Source organism: Primulina eburnea, chromosome 1 (assembly GCF_022965805.1).
Source record: "Primulina eburnea isolate SZY01 chromosome 1, ASM2296580v1, whole genome shotgun sequence".
Lineage (NCBI taxonomy): Eukaryota > Viridiplantae > Streptophyta > Magnoliopsida > Lamiales > Gesneriaceae > Primulina > Primulina eburnea.
In genome coordinates this window covers 25,761,212-25,782,513 of record NC_133101.1, presented here as the reverse complement: position 1 = coordinate 25,782,513, position 21,302 = coordinate 25,761,212, and the positions used below count along the sequence as shown (strand labels likewise).

At 35.3% G+C, this 21,302-nt stretch overlaps 1 protein-coding gene across 3 annotated transcripts; it reads left to right on the top strand.

Moving 5' to 3' along the window:
• Nucleotides 1–3,581: 3,581 nt before the first annotated feature.
• Nucleotides 3,582–20,848, top strand: LOC140829586 (separase). Of its 3 annotated transcripts, XM_073192900.1 has the most exons (27): nt 3,582–4,359; nt 4,514–4,691; nt 4,788–4,898; nt 7,355–7,489; nt 7,591–8,006; nt 8,171–8,276; nt 8,396–8,521; nt 9,792–10,085; nt 10,155–10,271; nt 10,370–10,591; nt 10,705–10,832; nt 10,940–11,078; nt 11,272–11,568; nt 11,657–11,746; nt 12,365–12,610; nt 12,703–12,826; nt 12,924–13,715; nt 14,542–14,779; nt 15,164–15,266; nt 16,043–16,237; nt 17,475–17,530; nt 17,617–17,843; nt 17,930–18,158; nt 18,463–18,766; nt 19,564–19,803; nt 19,986–20,073; nt 20,181–20,848. In XM_073192900.1, the coding sequence occupies exons 1-27, from the start codon at nt 3,674–3,676 to the stop codon at nt 20,600–20,602; spliced, it is 6,309 nt and encodes a 2,102-aa protein (XP_073049001.1). In that variant the 5' UTR covers nt 3,582–3,673; the 3' UTR covers nt 20,603–20,848. The 3 variants fall into 3 exon arrangements, with proteins under 3 accessions (XP_073049001.1, XP_073049007.1, XP_073049012.1); XM_073192906.1 differs by lacking the exons at nt 3,582–4,359; nt 4,514–4,691 and adding an exon at nt 6,468–6,524 and having other exon boundaries at nt 4,882–4,898; nt 20,181–20,847; XM_073192911.1 differs by lacking the exons at nt 3,582–4,359; nt 4,514–4,691; nt 4,788–4,898 and adding an exon at nt 5,690–6,041 and having other exon boundaries at nt 20,181–20,847.
• The last annotated feature ends 454 nt before the right edge of the window (nt 20,849–21,302 follow it).

Here is a 21,302-nt window from a genome sequence, read left to right as displayed (position 1 = left end):
ATCAAATCAGTTATTCGAAAAATTGATCCAAGAATCTTGTGTGTCGATATAAATCAGTCAGCTTAAACAAGTGCGGAATAAGACTGAAATATAGATTGAATACTTAAAATAAACAGACACTACAACAAAAATGGCTTTTCGCAGCGTACAAATTCACTTTCCGCGGCGCACATTGCATGCTACGAAGTTGCAAGATGTTGAAAGTTTAAGATTATCCGCAGCGTACATGTGCACGCTGTTAATACTATTATCAACGGCGTGCATATGTACGCCGTTTATACAACTATCCGCAGCGTACACTGTATGCCGTTAATATTCAAAAAAACCTAAATATTAACGACGGTTTTTGACAACACCGTCGCTAGTGGCGACAGTTCAAATCCGAAAATTTAGCGACGGTTTACCATCCGTCGCTAAATGAACGACGGTATTTAAATTTAGCGACGATAATAAATACGTGTTTAAAGTTTGCGTAAATATAAAAAAAATTCACTTTTATAATTTATTAAAATTTTAAAAAAAACTACAATACAACTATGATAAATTGACTGATTATCTTAATTAACACTTAAAAAATTAACAAAAATCGAAACAAAAAATATACCTAAATCGAAATTAAAATCGTATAAGAGAAATTTTTTTTAATTGTTTTGAAGTGGTGTGGAGGGAAGTGAAACGAAAATCGGATATTTATAGACAATTTGCAACTATTAGCGACAGTTAACCATGAATCCGTTGCTATTAGCGACGGTTAAAATGTAACCGTCGCTAATTTACGGCTATTAGCGACAGCTTGATAAATACTGTCTCGAAAAGCGACAATGAATAGTTAAATCGGCGACGGTTTGCAAAATTTCAAATTAGCGACGGTTAAGAAAAACCATCGCTAATTTATAAATTCGCACATTTTCCGCAGCGTGTTTATAATGCACGCCGTGAATGTATAGAGGATTAACAGCGCACATTATTGCACGCTGCGGATAGTATATTTGCACCATTTTCCACAGCGTGCTTTTAATGCACGCCATGAATGTATAGAGTATTAACATCGAATATTATTGCATGCTGCGGATAGTATATAATACTACTTTCCACAGCGTGCTTTTAATGTGCGCCTTTAATGTATATGTTATTAATGGCGCGCATTAAAATCACGCTGCGGAAAGTATATAATATTTACAGCAAACATAAATATATGCTGCGGATATTAATTTCCGCAGCGTGCTTTTAATGCACGCCGTTATTGCTGTCAAGTGCAACAATATGAACAGCGCACATATGGGTGTATGCCGTTAAAATTACTATTCACAGCGCGCTTTTAATGCACGCTGTTGATGGCGTGCTGCAGAAAATCATTTTTCTTGTAGTGAGAACTGATAATTGAAATGAACAAGGGAATTTTTCTAGATGTTCAGAGACTTCAAATGCTTCTGAGTCACCCATTCTATCACGGGGATATGATTTCACTGAAAGACTTTGATATATTACAACAAATTGTAATAACCCACTTCAGTTGGTCTTATGCACTGCCAGATTGAAACTCTTAGTATAACACTTCTTACATAGTTTGTAAAACTGAAATATGTTCTAATCCGTAGCCTGAATGCTACTGATAAATACAATGAATGCAGAGCTTGAATATGTGATCCGAAATCTTGGGAATATGCTCGTAAAGTGTATCACAATTTATTGGTTTGATTGCTTCGTATATTCGCTTGTTCTTGTGCATCAATCTTCTTCAGCTGATTCGATCAACTATATATAGTTTTCGAACTCAACGGTCACATTTAATGCATTTAATGTCCATTTAATGATAGATATATGTTGATTCGTCGTATAGTAGCTTTATCTGACAGTAGTATGAGGTTTTTCAAACTGTTCTATTATGATACAGTTGTTCTGCTTTGGTAAGACCTGTCAGACTGTTCTGCTGATCTTTTAACTAATGTCGATGCCAACTGATTAGAAGTCAACTGATCAGCCGATCAGTTTAGCTGGGCATTATCAGTTATAACAAATATCCTATCATTAGTTACGAGAACTTCAGTTGATAAGGTTTTGCGGTTCAGCTTAAAGCTTTCGTTCCTTTAAATTAATTTGTCAAACTCTGAAACCTATAATATTCTAACAAAATATTTATTATATATATTTTCATCAACAAGTTCAAGCTCGTGATATTTATTTATTTTCGAATCAATAGAACATATGCACTAGTATTTGTGAAATTTTAAAAGTTTTTAATAACGCTAGTGACCAATTATCCAGTGTTTATTGTCATACTTCTAGGTTAATTTTAACACATTGTTGCGACATTACATGCATTTTTAGTGAATATTTTAAATCTAGTGATGATGCTTGAGTTCAATGTATTTATGTAATAACTCAAAATGACAAAAATATATTTTATAAATTCTTTATTTATTTGTACTTTTGTTTTAAATACATTTAAATTAGACGGTTTACAAGAAATGTTAACATTATATCATGATTTTTTAGACCCACCCTACTACAAAAACAGTTCCATCTATATAATTGATTTTGTTTAATATTAGAACTAATTTATATGATATTTATAATGAATATAACACCAAATATGATAGAGAAATTGTTCAACATGAACCATAATCCATTACCACTAGTAATATCGCTTCTAAACTTATTAAAACACAACTTTTATTAAGGGAATAAACGAAACATCCATTAGGATCCTCAAGTTTTCAATCATGAATTTGAGAATTATTTTACTATCACTTTAGATTTAGTGATTTAGATGAGGAAACTTTCGATTTATTACGATGATGGTCGCAGAAAATACAAGTATATCCAATTTGGTCTATAATGACAAAAAAATTCTAGCTTATCCCGGTTCAATGATCGCAGTGGAGCAAACTTTTAGTATTGAGAGAAATACATTAGATGAGAGACGTTCTAACTTAAGGTCGAAAATTTGAAAGTCCAATTTTTGCTTAATGATTGGTTAAAAGCAACAAGTCGATTGAAGCTTACCCAAACAAAGGGCGTATCAAGAACATAACATATTAAAAGTGATGAAGAAGACCAATACAGAACTGAGGGAATATCCGGAACAATATCGAGAGGAAATACGAGTGATTAAACAATGCCATTACTAAAGAAACATATGTAAAGATAAGCAAACTACGTGGGCTTTGATCACTCTACATCAAAAGGCTAGTGTAAACAGAAGTTACAAAAAGTCGAGGAAACACTTTAGGAGAAAGTCCGTTATAAAAAAAATGAAAAACATGGTAATAGCAAGGCTAAATTAAATGTTGTATAAATCAACTGGAAAAAGAGAAGTTGGTAAAAAATCCACAATCAAAACATTTTTTTGGGTTCACTCCCTACCTACAAAATTGTGGTACTATGTCATACAAAATGTGGTACACTTCATGTGGAAATGTGGTACTAAAAAAGTACCCAGGGACTGAACACAAAAAAAATCGACGGCTGGGACTGAAGGCTAATTTTTCGACTGGAAAAATGAAAAAAAAAACCCGGTTCAAATCTCAACCGGTATATAAAATGACCCGGCCGCTTTCTATTCATTCGTTCCCGCCCAGTCTCCCAACCCAAAATCTTCACCTTCAGATACTCTAGCCATTCACTCCAAAACCTTTCTCCTCCGCCCACCACCGCCGCCGCCGTCGCTTCAATGGAACGGGATCCCACGTCGGAAGAAAATATCCTCTCCAAAATCCAATCCTCCACAGATTTCTCCGACATTAACCTCCTTTTCACCGCCCACCTCAACCTCTTCACCCCGCACTTCAAACACACCACCGCCGCCGCTGCCTCCAGCAAAAAGCCCAAAGCCAAACCCCCCGAAAATCCTTTGGCATCCCTCCGCTCTCTAGCCAAACAATTTTTGCCTTTCTTGCACAAATCTCTCTCTATCATCCCCAAACGCCTCTCGGAATCCTCCAAAATCCCCCACCACTGTGCCATGGAAATGTTTGATACTTACCGCCTATGCCTCAAATGCCTCACTTTGATTGCACCGGAGCTCGCTGGAAAGTCCTATGCCGTCGAGGTCCAGAAAATTCGGTACATCCACTGTTTGGAGCACTGGGAACTGTACAGAGAGGCTGAAACTGAGGGGTTTTCCGTGCTAGAGAGCCTTACGGGAATCGTCAGTGGTGGACAAAAGGGTAAATCGAGGAAACAGAAAGCACGACTGGTTCCTGAATTATACGAGGAGAGCATTGATCGAGAGCTCAATATTCTAATATTGGAGATAGTAGTGACATTAGTAAAATGTGCCGCTAAGAGAAGGAGTAAAGAGGATGCAGATTTCTGGAGAGTCATTGCTTTGGTGAATGAGTCCCAGTCATTGTTCAAGTATGACTATTGCACTGATTTACACATGTTTATATTGTTGGAATCACTTATATGTTACACTATGTTGTATGATCAACCTCCATTGAATGATATATGTGTTAATGGGTTTGACTGTTTGAGTTGTCAATGCCTTTAATTAATTACTTAATTTTAGGATGTTGGATGCCAAGGACTTTGAGAAATTTCATCAGTTTTTGGTGGTGAATTTGCATATAACCATCCTGTTTTTGATATCGGAGATAAAGAATTTTGATGTAGAGTTGATATGCGAGTTCTGTTTGGTTACCTTTAAGGAGTACAAAAAATCACATACCCCAGATCAAATGTACAAGGTGAAAGTAATTAGTTCAGCTTTAAGTTTATTTCGTTTGTCAAGTTCTAATTGACAGTGTTCACATTTCTTTTCTTGTGTTGTTGGTTTCTTGCAGGTTGGCCTCAAGATTTTATCTTCCCTGTTCTCTCAACTAGACGAGCTATCTAGTGACATCATCATTGATGTTTTGAGATATGTACTGGATTATTTTGCTGCAGAATGTGAGGTAATTGCTGACCTTGGAAAGCATTTATCTGTCTACTGTTCAAACTAAGCCATGATTCTGTGGATGTAAAAATCATTCATACCGAAAAGATATTGGGTCATATATGCTCAACACTTTTTTTACGAACAAAAACAAAAAATTGAACTTTAAACATTTACTTGTTTCAGAAACAGTTGGATTAATGAGCCTTCATAGTGACCCAAGTGTGCATTTAGTAGGCTTCCATCTATGTAGCACGAACCCTCCTAATTTTTTTTTGATGTATCGGACAAGGATACGGATATGTCCGCGTGTCGGATACGGCAAAATCGGTGTCATTGACTTTTTGCATGTTTGAACAGTCGGATAAGCCATGGACACGGCGAGTATACGCCATGAACACGGCGAGTATATGCCATGAACACGGCGGAGGCATGTTTTTGGCCTTTTTTTTAAAAATTACTGCTCTGAAGTTGTATATTGTGTATATTTACATAAATATATTTATATTTCTACAATATATTTATATAAATACGTATATCTATACAATTTTTAACACTAAATTTATATGTATACATATAAATAATATTTATATATATTTTAATAATTGTCGTATCCTAGCTGTATCGTTTATTATATTTTCAAAATTTTCCTTATCGTCGTATCCGTATTCTATTCGATACGATACCTGTACCTGTATCCATGCAACATAGGCTTCCATAATTGGTGTAGCACTTTCATTTTATTTTGGGCTAAATCACCAGTATATCTGTAGATCAATGGGTATCTTTTGTAGTTAATATACATTCTACACTATCTTAAAATCTCTCTCTGGTAACATGAGACGAGTACTCTGGAAAAATGGGCTTTCATCTATGAGGATACCAATGGATGCATCAGGAAAAACTTTAGACTTCTCACAGTCGGTCCAGCTGTTGAAAGATTATCAAATAGGAGACAAACTATCTGTAACTCCACACTGAAAAGTAGTAAAAGGAAGGGTTTGGTAATGAAACAAACCTGGCGACCAATTCCCGTATACTAAATTATTATGGGGCATAGGGCCTGCAAAAGCTATTTGAGCAATTAAATGAATCTCAAGAGCCATGTTTTAAGCAGCAAGGGCGCCTTGTTTTCTTTTCCAAAGCATATTATTGAACAGGAGTACATTTCTTAGATTGAACTCTATCGCAATACTCGAGACACAAAAGAACTGTAATTAATCTACATGATGATTGATGAGGAATAAAGTTTGAGCTTCAATATGTGAAGACCTCATTGCCCTATTTGATTTTTTTACGTGGGGTCATTATTGTTGAAAATAATGAGTCAGCTTTTCTATTAAATCCATATGTAAATAGAAGTGGACATGTCGTGTAAACTGTAAACTGCATCTGGTGGTTCAAGATGTTTTGAAATCCATTGACTAAATATTTTCTTTATGTTCATCAGCATACAAGTTATAATTTCTTTGATGTAATATAAAGTGAGTTTTGTTTCTTGTTTCAAATGAATTAGGTTCTAGATGCTGTATATTGAATTAAAGTATCATATTGTATGTTAACCAAATGCCTACCAATTTGATTACAGATTATTGAGTGGTCTGAGGTCATCTTCAAACCGTAAATGCAGAAGTATACTAGAAGTGTATGTAAAATTGTTGTGGCCAATCAGCTTTCTTTCACTTGATAGCATCAAGATAGAATCTTCAACTGTTGCTTTTCAGTAAAATAATTGCAGAAGTATCTTAAATGTGCATGTAAAATTGTTACAGTCCTTCTATTTTTTTATGTTGAAATTATTTGATTCTATCCTGTTTTCGGCTGGATTTTAGAAAAATAATTATCTTTGCTGCTGGAAGTTGATTTGGTGAATTATCGTAGTCAATTAACATTATATAAGTAGCATGTATTGTTTAGGTAATATCTCTGCCTCTGGTGGATTGAGGGGGAGATTCAATATCCTGAATCATGGAGGTTACATAAATTTTTTATTTTCCTCTGCAACTGTGTTTTCTGCACATGGCATGTTTACAATACCTTATCATCAATGTAATTTTCCATCCATAATCACCCGTGACGGAGTCACTTAAAATGTGAGATATGATGTATCAAGGCTTGAAAAGGGCCCAGCTAAAGGAGAACACTGCACCTGCTTTTATTGATTAATAAGGTTCTAGGATTTTTGGAATTCCCTTCATTGAGAATACTTTTGAGACATCTTCCAGGCATCATTATTTTCTTCATATCTTTATATTATAGCATTTTGCTGAGTAAATATCAGTTTTCAGACAAGTTGTAAGTTGTCTGACTTGGCGTAGCCTTGCCTGCCATCATGTCATACGATCTTTCACTTTTTCATTAATCTTTTTTGGGTAATACTGACTTTCTCTTTCCGCTTGCTCTTTCATGTTTTGTATAGCTTTTGATGGTATCTTTTAGGGTAGTTACTGAATATGCTTTAGTGCTACTTGGCAGGTCGTAATGGATGCATCAACAAGAGGTTTTTTTGAACTAGTATCTTACTGTGCAAATAAATGTCGGGGTTCAAATGTATATTTATGTGGTGTTGTTACAAAAAATTTGAATAGATTAGCAGATGGCTGTAAAGAGGTAATATTTCGAACTTTTATTTCTTCGCTTCTCATATACCGCCTTGCATTAATTTAATTTTTTTTGCGCTTTGTAACAATATTTGTTTGAATTTCTTAAAGGATTCTCCAGTCTTTACTTCTATTCTGAGGCTTTATGTGACTGGATTGTTGGCGAGTTCAGCAAGTAACCAATCAAAAGAAGAGAATATAAAAAACTGTAGCAATGCCAATGAGGGATCTGGATTTCACATTTTCTTTGATAACAAGGAGCTGTTTCATCAAGTTTCTTCTTCTTTTACTTTATTTAAAGACCAGTTTAATGGTTGCATTCAAGACAAGAACTCTCATCAAATTAGGATGCCGTACACACCTTACTGGGAAGCTCTCAGATTTTTTTGTCAGTCACTAGCGGAGTTTGTTTATTCTAGAAGGAGTGATATTTTCTCTGGGGCTGAGAGTACATTCCGTCCAGATGCTTTTGGTATCATCCACCAAGGGTTTCATCATTTCTGCTCTATTTTTCTCCAATGTCTCAGGTACCTTGCGTTTTCTTCAGTACGAAGTTTTGATTTTTTTAATATATTCTAAAATATAATTTGTTTCCTATTGCAATATTTTCTTTTGGCTCTCATGTTCAAAGAGTTTGAAATAAGCTAACACTTTGATTATCCACATATTTCACATTTGCTTATATATACAGTACAACAGAAAGGGAGAAAGAGATATCTGGTGACAACCATAGATTGATATGCCTTGTAGTTGTGGCTGCTCTCATACTCTCATTCAAATTAAACAAAAACAAAAAGGTTCTTGTTATTTATAATCCATTCAATATTTTTGACAAATTAACAAAATTAATATTGACATACAGTGGTAATTTCCCTCTTGTGAACACACTCTGATATATTTTTACTTCTGTTAGCAGGAGAGTGTCCTTTTGGTAAAGCATGTTATTTCAGTTGAATGGGTTCCATCCAAAAGGCTCAAGTACCTTTACGTTTTTCTCTACAACTTAACTGTCATTTTGTACAGAAATAAGCGGTTGAAAGAGGTATTTCTATCTGATACTTCTGTTTTAAGTTACATCAAGTGCCAACCGATTATGTTCTTTTTGATGATTATTTGTTAATTATGTTAATAACTGTTTCTAGTTGCATTTTAATAATTACACTTTCATCTTTCTATTTTAATTTTTGAAGATATACACAGGACCATAGTTGTTCGAGGAGTGCTAAGGCTAGTGGATATCTAAAGCCTTAGCGCAAGGCAAGGCACATGCCTTGTTAAAGCCTTTTGACCAATGTTAACAATTTTTCAATCCTTTTGACCAAAATGGATTCACCATTTTTATATTTAGGCACCTTGAGCCTTTAAAACGCACAAGGACATATTTCACAGCCAAAACACTCTCTCTATAAAATAGCTGTCATTGGCTTGCATTTATATTTTAGGTGCAAGGGTTGAACCTAGCTACACCTTGAGGATAGATGCCCACCTTGTGGGCTTTTATAACTGTTTATAGGATTATGATATCATTTTTTATGGTGCATAGTATAAATCGTTTGGATCTAGTTTTTCTATTCATATGAAATTATGATTTGTGCAAATAATTTTTTTGCTTGTGTTTAAGAGTTGAGAAAATTTTATGATTTAAGTGCTTGCCAAGTGTTGATGAAGAGTTTAACTGCATCAAATTTTGTGTCTTTTTATGAGTCTTAGTTTTAGTTTGACTTGTATCAAAGTCTTGAGTGATCGATACAAGTTATGGTTGTCTTACTGCTTGGGTTTTTCCTTTTCTTCCTTTTATTTCACTGTTGTTGTGTTAAACTGCATGTAAGAATGACTGTTTGTCTATCTAGTTTTTTTAATAAATCAATTACTTGTTTGGAAACTATCCTATTTGTAATCAACATGTCAATTTTTTGTTTAAGAGTGCTCTTTTGCTTCACCATACTAATTGAGGACACGACACCTGTACGCTGATGATTTGGAAGGAAAGTGAATTTTGTCTAAAATGCATGCTATTTGAAGCTAATATATTTGAACAGAAGATTTTGACATTTTCTGAAACAAATAAAGTGAAAATCATATATTGTGTAGTTACTTTTCTTGAATGTTACTTTTGGCCTAACTTTTGCTGTTTTATTAGGACTAGGCAATTCAAAGAAAACTTGCAATATTTATGAATGTTCTCTCATGTGGAGATAAGCCACGAAATATCTTCCATTCTTTTATGCTTGGCAAATCAAACATTTATCTAGCCATTCTAGCTTTTTTTTTATCTGCGTTATGGCTGACACTGAGGTTTCAATTTGACACAGGCCATAAAAGCTTTAAACTTATGTTGCAAAGCTTCATGGAACTATGCAATACATCTCTCTGAAATGCATGTTGACAAACTAAATATGCCACAAGATGATTTGTCAGAAAAGATTATAGCAGATTATATCAAGGAGACATCTGATAAAAGTGCTTTTCTGCTAAATTTACTTAATCAAGAAGGTAGTTGCAAGATAAATCGCATTGTGGTAGAAAGCCTTAGAAACTGGTCAGTTGCCAAAAATTTGATAGCGACGCTGCCAACTCCTGCATCTTTTGTAAAAGAGTGGGTAAAGGTAACATTTATTGGCTCATTCCTGGCATTGGTGTCGTTCAATGTTTGTGTGACTATAGACTTTTTTCAGATAGGAATCATGCGGTCAAAAGATAATTCATCATTGGAGCATGGTATGATGCTATATTCCCTGCTTCCATCTTCTGCTGAAATGTCTGGAAGAGATATTGGAAAAATATTGGAAGAGGTCCATTTCTCCACATTTTTACAGATGCTTTATTAATTTATGTTATCTTTGAATTAGATGCCATTTGATGCCCACATTTCTCACTTGGAATTTGTTAGGAACTTCTTGCTTATGAAGAAAATAGTCACCTCAATCCGAGATTATGTCACACGATGCGAATGAAAATCATTGAAGTCCTTTTAAAAGAAATTTATGTTACAAAAGATCATAATTTAGAGAAATCTAGACTTCTAATTGAAAAAGGAAGAGTTATAAGGGCTCTTGGATTAGAATGCCTTGAGGAGTGCACCAAGTGCCTATCTTCCGCTATAACTATATTGGTAAGTATCAGTCAAATATTTATAAACTTCTTGTTTAATTGCACCATTTATTTATGAATGAATTGGGATCTTATTGTTGCCTTTTGTTTGACATAAAATATCTTGGAAAACAGAAGTCAATTTATGGCACAAACAAAACTTTCAATTCTCAAGTTCATCATCTCTTGATCCATGCATATGTTTTACACGCAATATGCACTGAGGAGACAGTACCAAATTCAATTGTTTTGTTACAAAGAAGGTTAGTCTCCAGTTTAGAATTATTGCAATCTGGCTGGTTATACGTTTCTATTTGATGATCGGGGTAACTTTAACTTGTTTAATGATTTGCTGGCCTTGGTTTGACAGCGAATTTATTCAAGATATTCGTTCTGCTGTAGAACTCTGTTTGAACTCAGAACATGGGTATTCAGATAATCAATACGATGTGAAGTCCGAAGATATGTTATATCTGTGGTATCTGGTCATCGATTTGTTATCTATAAAGGTAAAAGTTGCTATTTATTTTTATGGGCCATGGAGCATCTGTATCATGTTTTTAATACTTTCAAACTCACAACCTTCTGTGACTTGAACCCACCCTGACTTAATCATTTGGGTTAGTTGGTCAGCAATGTTTATGAAGTCTTGACAAGCTTGTGACTTTAGACATCTCATTTTCTTTCACCTTTTCTTTTTAGGGCTATGTGGAAATTCTACCTGGAATATATGATGTAGTGATCAAGTTGTTTAATCGAAAGAACTTCAGTCTGGAAAAGACCATGACTGAGCTTTGGAGAAATCTAAGGCTTGGTCATGCTCTTTGTGTTTCACCTATAAATCACAAGTTGATGAGAGATTTTTCTAAACAATGGAATGAACTTTGTGACTCTAATGAATTCTGGAAGAGTTGCATGAATGAACTGAATCCGCTTGTTGTTGGATTCCATCACATAGATAAGGAGATTAAACAAACTGCTTCTGATCTTATTTCCCATGTAAGCACTTCCAGAAATTTTTATCACTTTTCAGATAATTTTAAGGTGAAAGATACCTGTTCATTTAGCCTCGTTTCCTTTGTGGTAGGTTCCGATATCCAGTGCTTCAATGTTTCTCCACTCACACCACTGTTACAAATTTGCTGGTAGACTTATTTCAACTGGGCGGATGGTTGAGGTAGCTTCAAAATAATTTGTTTCTTTTGTATATATTCATCCACTTTCACGTTCGAGTTATGTAATGGTAGTATCATCGAGAAGGTTTTGGAGTCACATTCAAGTTGAGGATGCTCAAAGGCATTTTAACACCAATAGCTTATAATTTATACAAGTTGAAACCAATGTTCAGGAAACTTGTTTTGTGGTTGCTAATTTTCTATGTGTGTTAAGTTTTTCAAAGAAACGAAAATTTGAAAATATAAAGAAAAGGGACTGTTAGTGTCTAATTTATACACCAAGAAGAAGGATGAGGAGATTGGAACTGCCACATGAGTTATTTTCATACACCTATCAACTCATACCATCTTGGTTAAAGCGTGTTCTGGGAGGGTCGACGAGGTGCAGGGCTAGCTTCTCCATTAGAAGAATGTTGCTGCCTAAGATGAACTCGCAAAGTTCTCTTTTGACAGTTTCCCTGGATGCTAGTTGCTGATGCAACACAAGTTATGTTAATTAGAATCCTATAAGATTAAGATATTAATATTTTCTTATATGTAGCTCCATGCTGTAAAAGGTAGCAGTAGCACAATTTTTTCGTGAACTAAATTTCTTTAACAAGGCCATCAATTTATTACAGGCTCTTTCATATGCCAAAGAGGCCCATCGCTTGCGTGGTAAACTTTTACAGCAAAAATTTGAATACTCAGTAGAGAAAATAACAGAGACATATGATGAAAATGGGGAAATCTTTGAAAAGAGTTACTATGGCATCAAGACATTTAAAGAAAATGATGTAATGATGATCAAAGATTCTTGTGATTATGAAGGATGTGTTCTTACTCCGTGGAATGTTCTTAGGTGTTATCTTGAAAGCATATTACAGGTAACGATGCAAAAATTTCATATGAACCATAATTTTGAAACTTATATTTTTACAACAAATATGACCATGTTTCATTTCATTGGCTTTCATAGGTTGGAGTTGTCCATGAGATTCTTGGAAATGGATCTGAAGCTGAAATGCTTCTACGATGGGGCAAAAATGTTTCGCAATTTAAGAGCTTGCCACTTTTTGAAATTTCATTCTCTTCCGTTTTAGGTAAATTTATGCACTTCCTGCTCCAATGTGCTTAATTACCCATGGTTAGAAAGCTATGGCATAAAGTTGTCTTAACCTCTGCCCTAAATTCTTTCAGGAAAACTATACTGCAAACAAAAGCTCTGGTGCTTAGCTGAAAAGGAACTGACCAGTGCGACAAAAACCTTAGTTGACTATCACGCCGTCGTATCCTGTGAAAAATGTGCATGTATGCTGGAAGTTTCTCTAAATCAGCAACTTGGAGATTTATTCTTAAGCAGTTCCTGTAGTGCTGGAGAACCATATTCTACTAAGGGATTGTTTAATGCTAAACGCTTGTATCAGTTAGCCTTAGACAAACTAAATAATTCGGAGTGGAGGAATTTCGAGTTCACCTTAGACGAAGCTAGGACTGATAAGGGCATTTGCAAAAAGAGTTCATCTTCTAGACACCTCACTGGTTTTCTGGAAACTAATGCTTCTTCTCTTGGTGATGAATCTGTTTCGAAAATTGAATCCAAAAGATCTAGAAGGACAAAGCAGTCGAAGTTCGCCACACAGAGACTGGATGCCGTAGGTTATCAAAATCGCAGGATAACTCGATCCACATATCGCTCTACAGCGAACACCAGTGAGATTGTACTGGGTGACAGGAAAATTGACCACACTGTTGGTTTAGCAACTGAACATGCATCTACATCTGGTTCTGGTTATGATCATGATATGCCTGGATTAGAGAACTTTTCTGTTGCTGATTTTCAAAATGACATCTCATCTCTTTGCAACAAAATGAAATGTTGGCACTGTCTTCACCTTGAGGCAGTCGACCGTGGCAGTCTGAATAAACTGATATGGATGGAGTGGGAGCTTGTTTACCGAAAACTTTCACTAAGAATTCTCATTAGCATAGGTATAGGGAATCATGTACAATGCTTTTTCCATGTGTTTTTGTGCTTTCAATTTTTTAAGATGGTTTTTTGAAATATGAGTTTTTTTTTCCTTCGAAAAAAATAACTGTTAAATAAAAATGTTGAAATTTTTTGATCCAAAAAATTCGTCAAACATCAGTGAAATGTCTCTTGAAACAGCCAATCTGATTGATTAACTAGCATTACAGTGCTCATTGTTGTGCACACCCTACTGGCTCCTCAGATTAGTCATATAGAAACAACTAAGAAAATCAGTATAAATAGCCTCTTCTTTTTTCTTTTCCAATTTCTTTTGTTGGACTTCAGAGTTGTATATTGATTTATTGTTGAAGAAGTTGACATGAATTGATTAGATTGTATTGACCTATCTGAGTTCCTTCATTTGCATGCATGAGATATTTCTGAACTTCAATGTGTATTTTCTTAAGGTCAAAAGCATACATCACGTCGCCAATATTCAAATACCGTTACATTTCATGCACACAATGACTTGTAATGTTATTATGGTTGCGACGAAGCTGTGCTATTGCTCAGCTGGATTATCTGGCGTCAAGATTGTCTGGTGTGAGAAGAGTTCCTTGGTTGATGCAATTGTCGATCAGATTACATATTTGAGAATCGTTTCCTCTATATTCGTAGAAAAACTGCCTGGACCATGGATAAACCATATGCCTATGCATTGTTTGATGTGTGCATGTTTATGTAAGCTTTAGCAAGCAGGCCTTTGTGTTGAACCTATCGTTGATATTAATCATATTGAAATCCTTTTATTTCCGTTGCCATGATTTTTCTTTGTGTACTCTTTAGGGAAATTTTCTGGTGTCTGTGGTAATGCTCATGAAGCACACAAACTTCTGCGACAAAGCATAGCTGTACTGTTTGGCAGAAATTCGTCTTGTTCGAAGTATTCTTCACTTACTCTTGTTTTCTTGATCGAGTCTATCGGGAAGCAGTTTCCTGGAGATTTATTAGCAGTTGAGCGTGCAGCACTTCTTTATTATATTTGCTGGTTCACTTTAAAAAGTTATCCTTGGCAGTTTGAGAGGTGTGTAGATCATGCCTGTGCAACTACTTGTTCTCAAATGTCATGTTTATGGTTGTATAAAAGATCTTTCAGTTCCTTGTGAGAACCATCATATTAAACATCTCTCATACTGATGTACCATTGCTTTACTATGAACTATGGCCCATATTGTGTTTGATTCCTTCGCTCCCCTAAATGTAGCATGTTCAAGTTTTAACCCACCCTTGCAATTCCATAAAGGTTGTACATGCTGAGCAATAAAATAATGCAAATGGTTTTTCCAATATTTATACTGACAACCCACAAGTTAAGTTCTTATGAATTCTTTTGTTTTGAGGATGTGACATTCTGTTTGTCGATACCTTTGTTTGATCTTTTTGTTCAACACTATTTTCTGTCAAGCAGGAATATTTGTTGTGAGCTCTCGTGCATTGAAACAAGAGTTACAATTTCTTTGTTGAAGCTAGCTTTCACACTTTGTCGTGAAGTTCCCTTACTTTTTCAAAAGGTTAGAACTTGCTCTTCTTTTTCTACACCTGTATCAATTATCTAAATAAATGGATATTTCTTCTGTCTAGGCAGAACTTGTGGGATTTTTTTGTTTAATTTTTTCCTAACTATGAAATCAGCTCATGTCTGTCTCTCAAAGAAACCATTTCGTCCAACCAGTTTTTAAACCTAGAAACAGCTTCCATTGACCAGGTTCAACTTAGTATCAATTTGTCAATCTGCTTAATAGAAATACCCTATTTACCTGGGATCTGCCCCTTTGAAAGTCAAGGAAACCAGGGAATACCAAAGGTGAACCCTAATGCACCAGATTGGGTTTTATGATGTTAGTTTGCATAGGGTGTTATCTATATTTGTAATTAATTGCCGACAAGGAATATTATGGCATTTCAGATTGTCATTATTAACTAAATTAATGCTTAGTTTGTAGAAAGTTGCAGCTTCATCGGTTAAATTGTAAATTTTGTGTTTGTTCAGCATTCAATCTAGAAAGCATAATTCGGAACACAAATTTTTGAACTATCAAGATTATCAAAATTTTGGAAGCTGAAGTTTGTGTTCTTAACATTTGGTTAAAAGTAAGTTTCTCCCACACAATTTTCCTACCATATGGGCCCCGAGTGATTCATTTTGAAAAAAAATATCATTCAACCATGTATGCAAATCATCTGAAGGCGATTTTCTTTTTCATCGATAATGTATATGTTCATTCATTTGTATTTTTTTACTTGACCAATTATTAGGAGTTAAAGGTTATTTACAATCATTTTACAGATTTCCAGGCTGCTTGCAATTGTATATGTGCTTGCTACATCAATTAAGCATTTTTCTTTATTGCCAAGCGAAGAAGGTTTGGAAAGTCAGTGGAGTTCCTTCTTCCATCAAGCTTCACTCGGCTCTCATCTTAATCGACAAGTCTTTTCAACTGCCGTGCGGAAGCAACAAAGTCAAAATGCTTCAGATTTTGAGGTATCAATTCTGGAGATGTTCTTTGCCAACAATTATCAACATCGGTGCTTGTTTTGTGATGGAACATCTTTCTGGTCTTATTTTTTGTGAAAAACTTATTCTACTTTTTTAGGTGTTGTCGTGTTAAGTGCATAAAATTCTGTTGACTTACTGAGTACACCCTTTGTTGTAGCTGTTGAATCAAACTCTTGGGAAACAATAAATTTTCTAACCTCGGCGTTGCCCTCGGAGAAGAAAATATTAATTTTTCAATTGTCATGTGTAGAAACACTTCTTTGATTTCTTTTCTTCAATGTTCATGACAATCTTTTATGCCTCGAATTCTTCTTTTGGCTGCATTTATTCCGCGCTTTTCACTGGTCAAATTACAAATTATTGACTGGTTCACTCTTAGAATCCCAATTGTTGAGGATCAAGTATAGGACGTCAAACATCAAAACAGTTTATGAGCTACCAAATTAAATTTTCCGTTTTTCATGTCGTCATGGTATTGACAATTGCAACATTGTTCAATGTAAAAACTGTTTCAGACCGACCTTCGAATTGCTTAAACTTTCCATGTCCCCCTTCCGTTAATCACAATAATCCTGAAGTTCAAATAAATATTTTTCTCCAAACGTGTTGAAGAGGAAAATAAAAGAGAATGGGATTATGCCACTTGTACTTCTTGAGTGCTTTGGTAAAGAGAAAGTGATTGCTCACCTCGTCTGGGAAGGCTTTCTGATGAAAGGTGTTGTGTTCAGAACTGCTCATTCAATTTTTTTTATTGTGGTCCCGCTGGTCTAATGGTACGTGCAGTCTTTTGTTTAAAACTCTGATTCACAAATCTTCTGGTACATTGGAATCTTGTGGTTGGGTTCTGTGTGAATCTCGTATGAGAATTGCCTACATAATTCATTTTGTCATTCAAGGATGTAAAAGGAAAAGGAAGTTGGCTTTCATTTTCTGGAGCGTGAGCGATCTTTGTTGATGTGTTGATCTGTGCAATTTTACATGGCTACTTTTCAGTGTAAAGAGTTTGATTGTTTGTCTGCAGTTCTCTTTAGTTTCTTTTAGATGAAAAGTTGCCACGTAATATATTATTATTTTTCTCCCTTTTTGTCCACAAATAGATATGATTCATGACTGATGTGGTTTTCTTCCCATCCCGCGTTATAAAGAATGAGCTGTGATTTGATTATGGATCTTCCTCTCCTTACTGGCTTACCTTTTCCGATTATAACTTTTCCTATAACAGGATTCTTTACTTCCAAACTCAGCATCAACTTTTTCAGATATACCCGACTCTCTCAGGTTTTTCTGACATGATTTGAGAATGAAACATGTTTGACTTGCTACTTTATTCAGTTTTACCTGTCTAACCTTCTTCTATATCCCAGGCTTTCACCCGAGTCCTGTGATGATCTCGAAGAATTTATTCATAAATTTTTTCGGGATCTTCCCTCGAGTCCTGTTATCTGTATCAGCTTGGTTTCGGGTGTTGATGCTATTTTATTGAGAGAGCTCTTGGGTTGTTCTCTCATCATTCGAGCATGGATTATGTTGTCTCATTTGACTTCAGAACATCAGCATGCCATACTTCTCCCGGTGCATACAACTTTGGAAGGTCTTATAGTATTTATGTTCTGCTGTAAAACTTCCATTTTCTCATGCTGAATTTAACATGTGTTAACTTTTTATGGGAAAATTCAGATGATTCAAGTTCCAACTCAGTTGTGTTTGACTGCAAAGATTTTGTCAAGCGGTGGCAGTGTCCTTGGGTGTCCTCTGTCATCGATGACATAGCCCCGGTGTTTAGACATGTATTAGAGGGGAATTATTATTCATCAACGGAGTATTTCTTGGAATATATAAAGGATAACACGTCATCGTGGTGGTTGCAGAGAAATCAACTTGACGAGTGCCTGTCTAAATTCTTGCAGTAAGTACTATATCTGAATGTATGTTGTCTGACACTTGTGGGTTGTAGTGATTTTCTACATTGGAACACTTGGTCACTAGAACCTATCTCGTTCCCATACTACCATATCCCACTTGCGAGCCTATTTATATTTTACATTGGAAAAGTAACAGATTTATTTGTTAAGAAAAACGAATGTTGCTATCTCTTACATTTCCTAAACTGATGTTTTGTGCCACAAACATTTTGTTCTATAAAATCATTGGTTTATTTTTCAAATTGCTAAAATTGGCTAACTCCATATCAAAATGCCATTCATATGCAGGGATATGGAAGACTTGTGGCTAGGAACGTGGAAATATTTTCTGCTGGGAGAGTGGCCTGATCTCAGTTTTCTTGAACCATTGCAAGAGAAGCTTTGTGAAGAAGATGAGCATCTTTTGCAGCACATTATCAACAAAAACTGCTACGTCGGTCTGAGGTCTGAGGCATCATCTAAAAGAGTAAACGATTTTGAAAATATATTACAATTAGCCTTCAAAACAACACTAGGAACATCCCAGAATTTTGACATATTTGGATACTCAAGGAGACAACCAATAATTTTGGTTTTGGATTTTGAGCTGCAGGTATGTGGTGTGTCCTTTAATCGCTAAAAATATGTTTGCATGGTAGCATTTTTACAATGTCAATAAATGATCTTCCAATGACTTTAAGCAGAATTTTTCTTTGGGTTTGAAGCTTTTCACTATTTAGGATCTATTACCAAAAGACTGAGTACATCATATATGATATAGACCATAAGATTAAATTAGGGTGGATAAAATGGAAGATGATATCAGAAGGCTTATGCGATAGAAGGGTGTTTGCGAGATTGAAAGAAAATGTTATAAGACTATTGTTCGACAAGCTATGTTTTATGCCTCGAGAGTTGGCTACTACGGGACTACGTATGTATAATATGGCAGTAGTAGAGATGCATATGTTAAGATGGATGTGTGTCAAAACGCGCAGAGATAGAATTAAGAATGAAAGGATTTTGAGCTATTTAGGTGGAGCCCCTAGATGGTGAGATTAAGAAGAAACGTCTAACATGGTTTGATCATGTGAATAGAAGACCAAACATGACCTCAATCTGACATATCTTAGATTGACAGGTTAATAGAAGTGTAGAAGAAGAGGTTGACTATTGAAAACTTGGACAAAAATATCTAAGATCTTGGTTTAAGAGATAATATGTGGGAAAATCGCTTAGTTTGGAGAAGTAATATCCATGTAGTCGATCCTGCAACTAGTGGGAATATGTTATGATGATAATGATGATTTATTCCTCTACTATTCTGCAATTGGAATTATTCAAAATGACTAGGTTTCTTCCAGTTCCTATGCTCATACTGTTGAGAATCATCATAACTCTTGTCTGCAGATGCTTCCATGGGAGAACCTGCCAATATTGAGAAACCAAGAGGTCTACCGAATGCCCTCTGTTGGTAGCATTTTTGTAACACTTGATAGATGCTGCCAAAACCAAAAATTCATGGAACCAACTATTCCATCCATTCCATTGATAGACCCCCTGGATTCATATTATTTGTTGAATCCAGACGGTGATCTCAGGAGGACGCAGGTTGAGTTCGAGAATTGGTTCAAAGATCAAAACATTGAGGTATTTTAACCTTCATTTTTACTACCGAAGTTAGAAAAATAAACCAAAAAATTTTCTAAGACGGGCCAAGTTCTCTCTTTTAATCACTTTCTAACTTTGAACATCCATCATCAGCAAGCATTTTTTGCACATATTCACGTGCTAATCTATTTTTAATTATTTGAACAAACTTCCCACAATAGGGAAAGAGTGGATCTGTACCGACAATTGAGGAACTGACGCATGCCTTGGAAAACCACGACCTCTTCATCTATTTTGGCCATGGAAGTGGTAAAAAAATGCATGAGAGGAAACAATTATTTCACTGTGGATCCACTTCCACCATACCTTGATTTTATTGAACTTCACTGATATTTTCATTATATTCGGTGTTTCAGGAACCCAATACATTCCAGGTCACGAAATTCAAAAACTCAACCATTGTGCTGCCTCTCTACTTCTTGGATGCAGTAGTGGTTCTCTTTATCTGAAAGGAAGTTATGTACCACTAGGGGCTCCCATTTCTTACCTGATAGCAGGGTCACCTGTCATCATCGCTAATCTGTGGGAAGTAACAGACAAAGATATCGACAGATTTGGGAAGGCAATGCTCAATGCTTGGTTGAGAGAAAGATCCGCCGAATGCACCGAATGTGATTCAACTGTACAGACTTGCAAGTCCTCGACATGTAATCATCGACGAAGGATTGGATCCTTCATGGCACAAGCTAGAGAAGCCTGCACTCTTGGTTATCTCATTGGAGCTTCACCAGTTTGTTATGGTGTTCCCACAGGTATAATTAAAAGAAAAGACGTATAAAATAACAATTTGAGAGGAGATCCTGAAATGTAATTTAATAGTTGTGTCTAGAAGTGCTCTTAATCGACAGATTTAATAACAATGGGAGTTGAAAGATGAGTAAGATCTGTTTATGTATAGGAAAGTGATAATTTTTTAAATTTTTTATGCTGTCATCTGTTGTAAGAAATCCTTGTGTAGCAACCAAGATTGAACGGAAAGGATTACATGGACAATTCGTATACGATTGCATGGAATTTTTGTACTTTCAAGGCATGAGACATTGAGATATTAACATATCTATTTGCGTCTGTGTGAATTTGGAAAAGGGAAAATACTTGAAGCGTATAGAAGTAAATAACTTAAAGCAACCCAAAAAAGTTAGAAATTAATTGTTGAAAATCCATAATTTTATATTAAAATTTAATGGGAAGATCAAACTGTTAAAATAGTGGAATTAAAATATGCTAATAAAATAGAACAATTAGAATACCAGCTTAAATGTTTAGGTAATTACAACTGTAGTTCTTTTGGGGCCATTTTAAATTTTATCGAGGCATGCATTACTTGGCAACTTAGTTTTATTCAACAATTGTTGTAATTTATTCAACTCTTGAATTTCTTATATCTAACATTTGCTTCAAAAAATCTTGAGCCATACGTCAAATAATTTGTGTGAAACCCCACAAGTACCACAACCCTACACTACCACAGATACAGT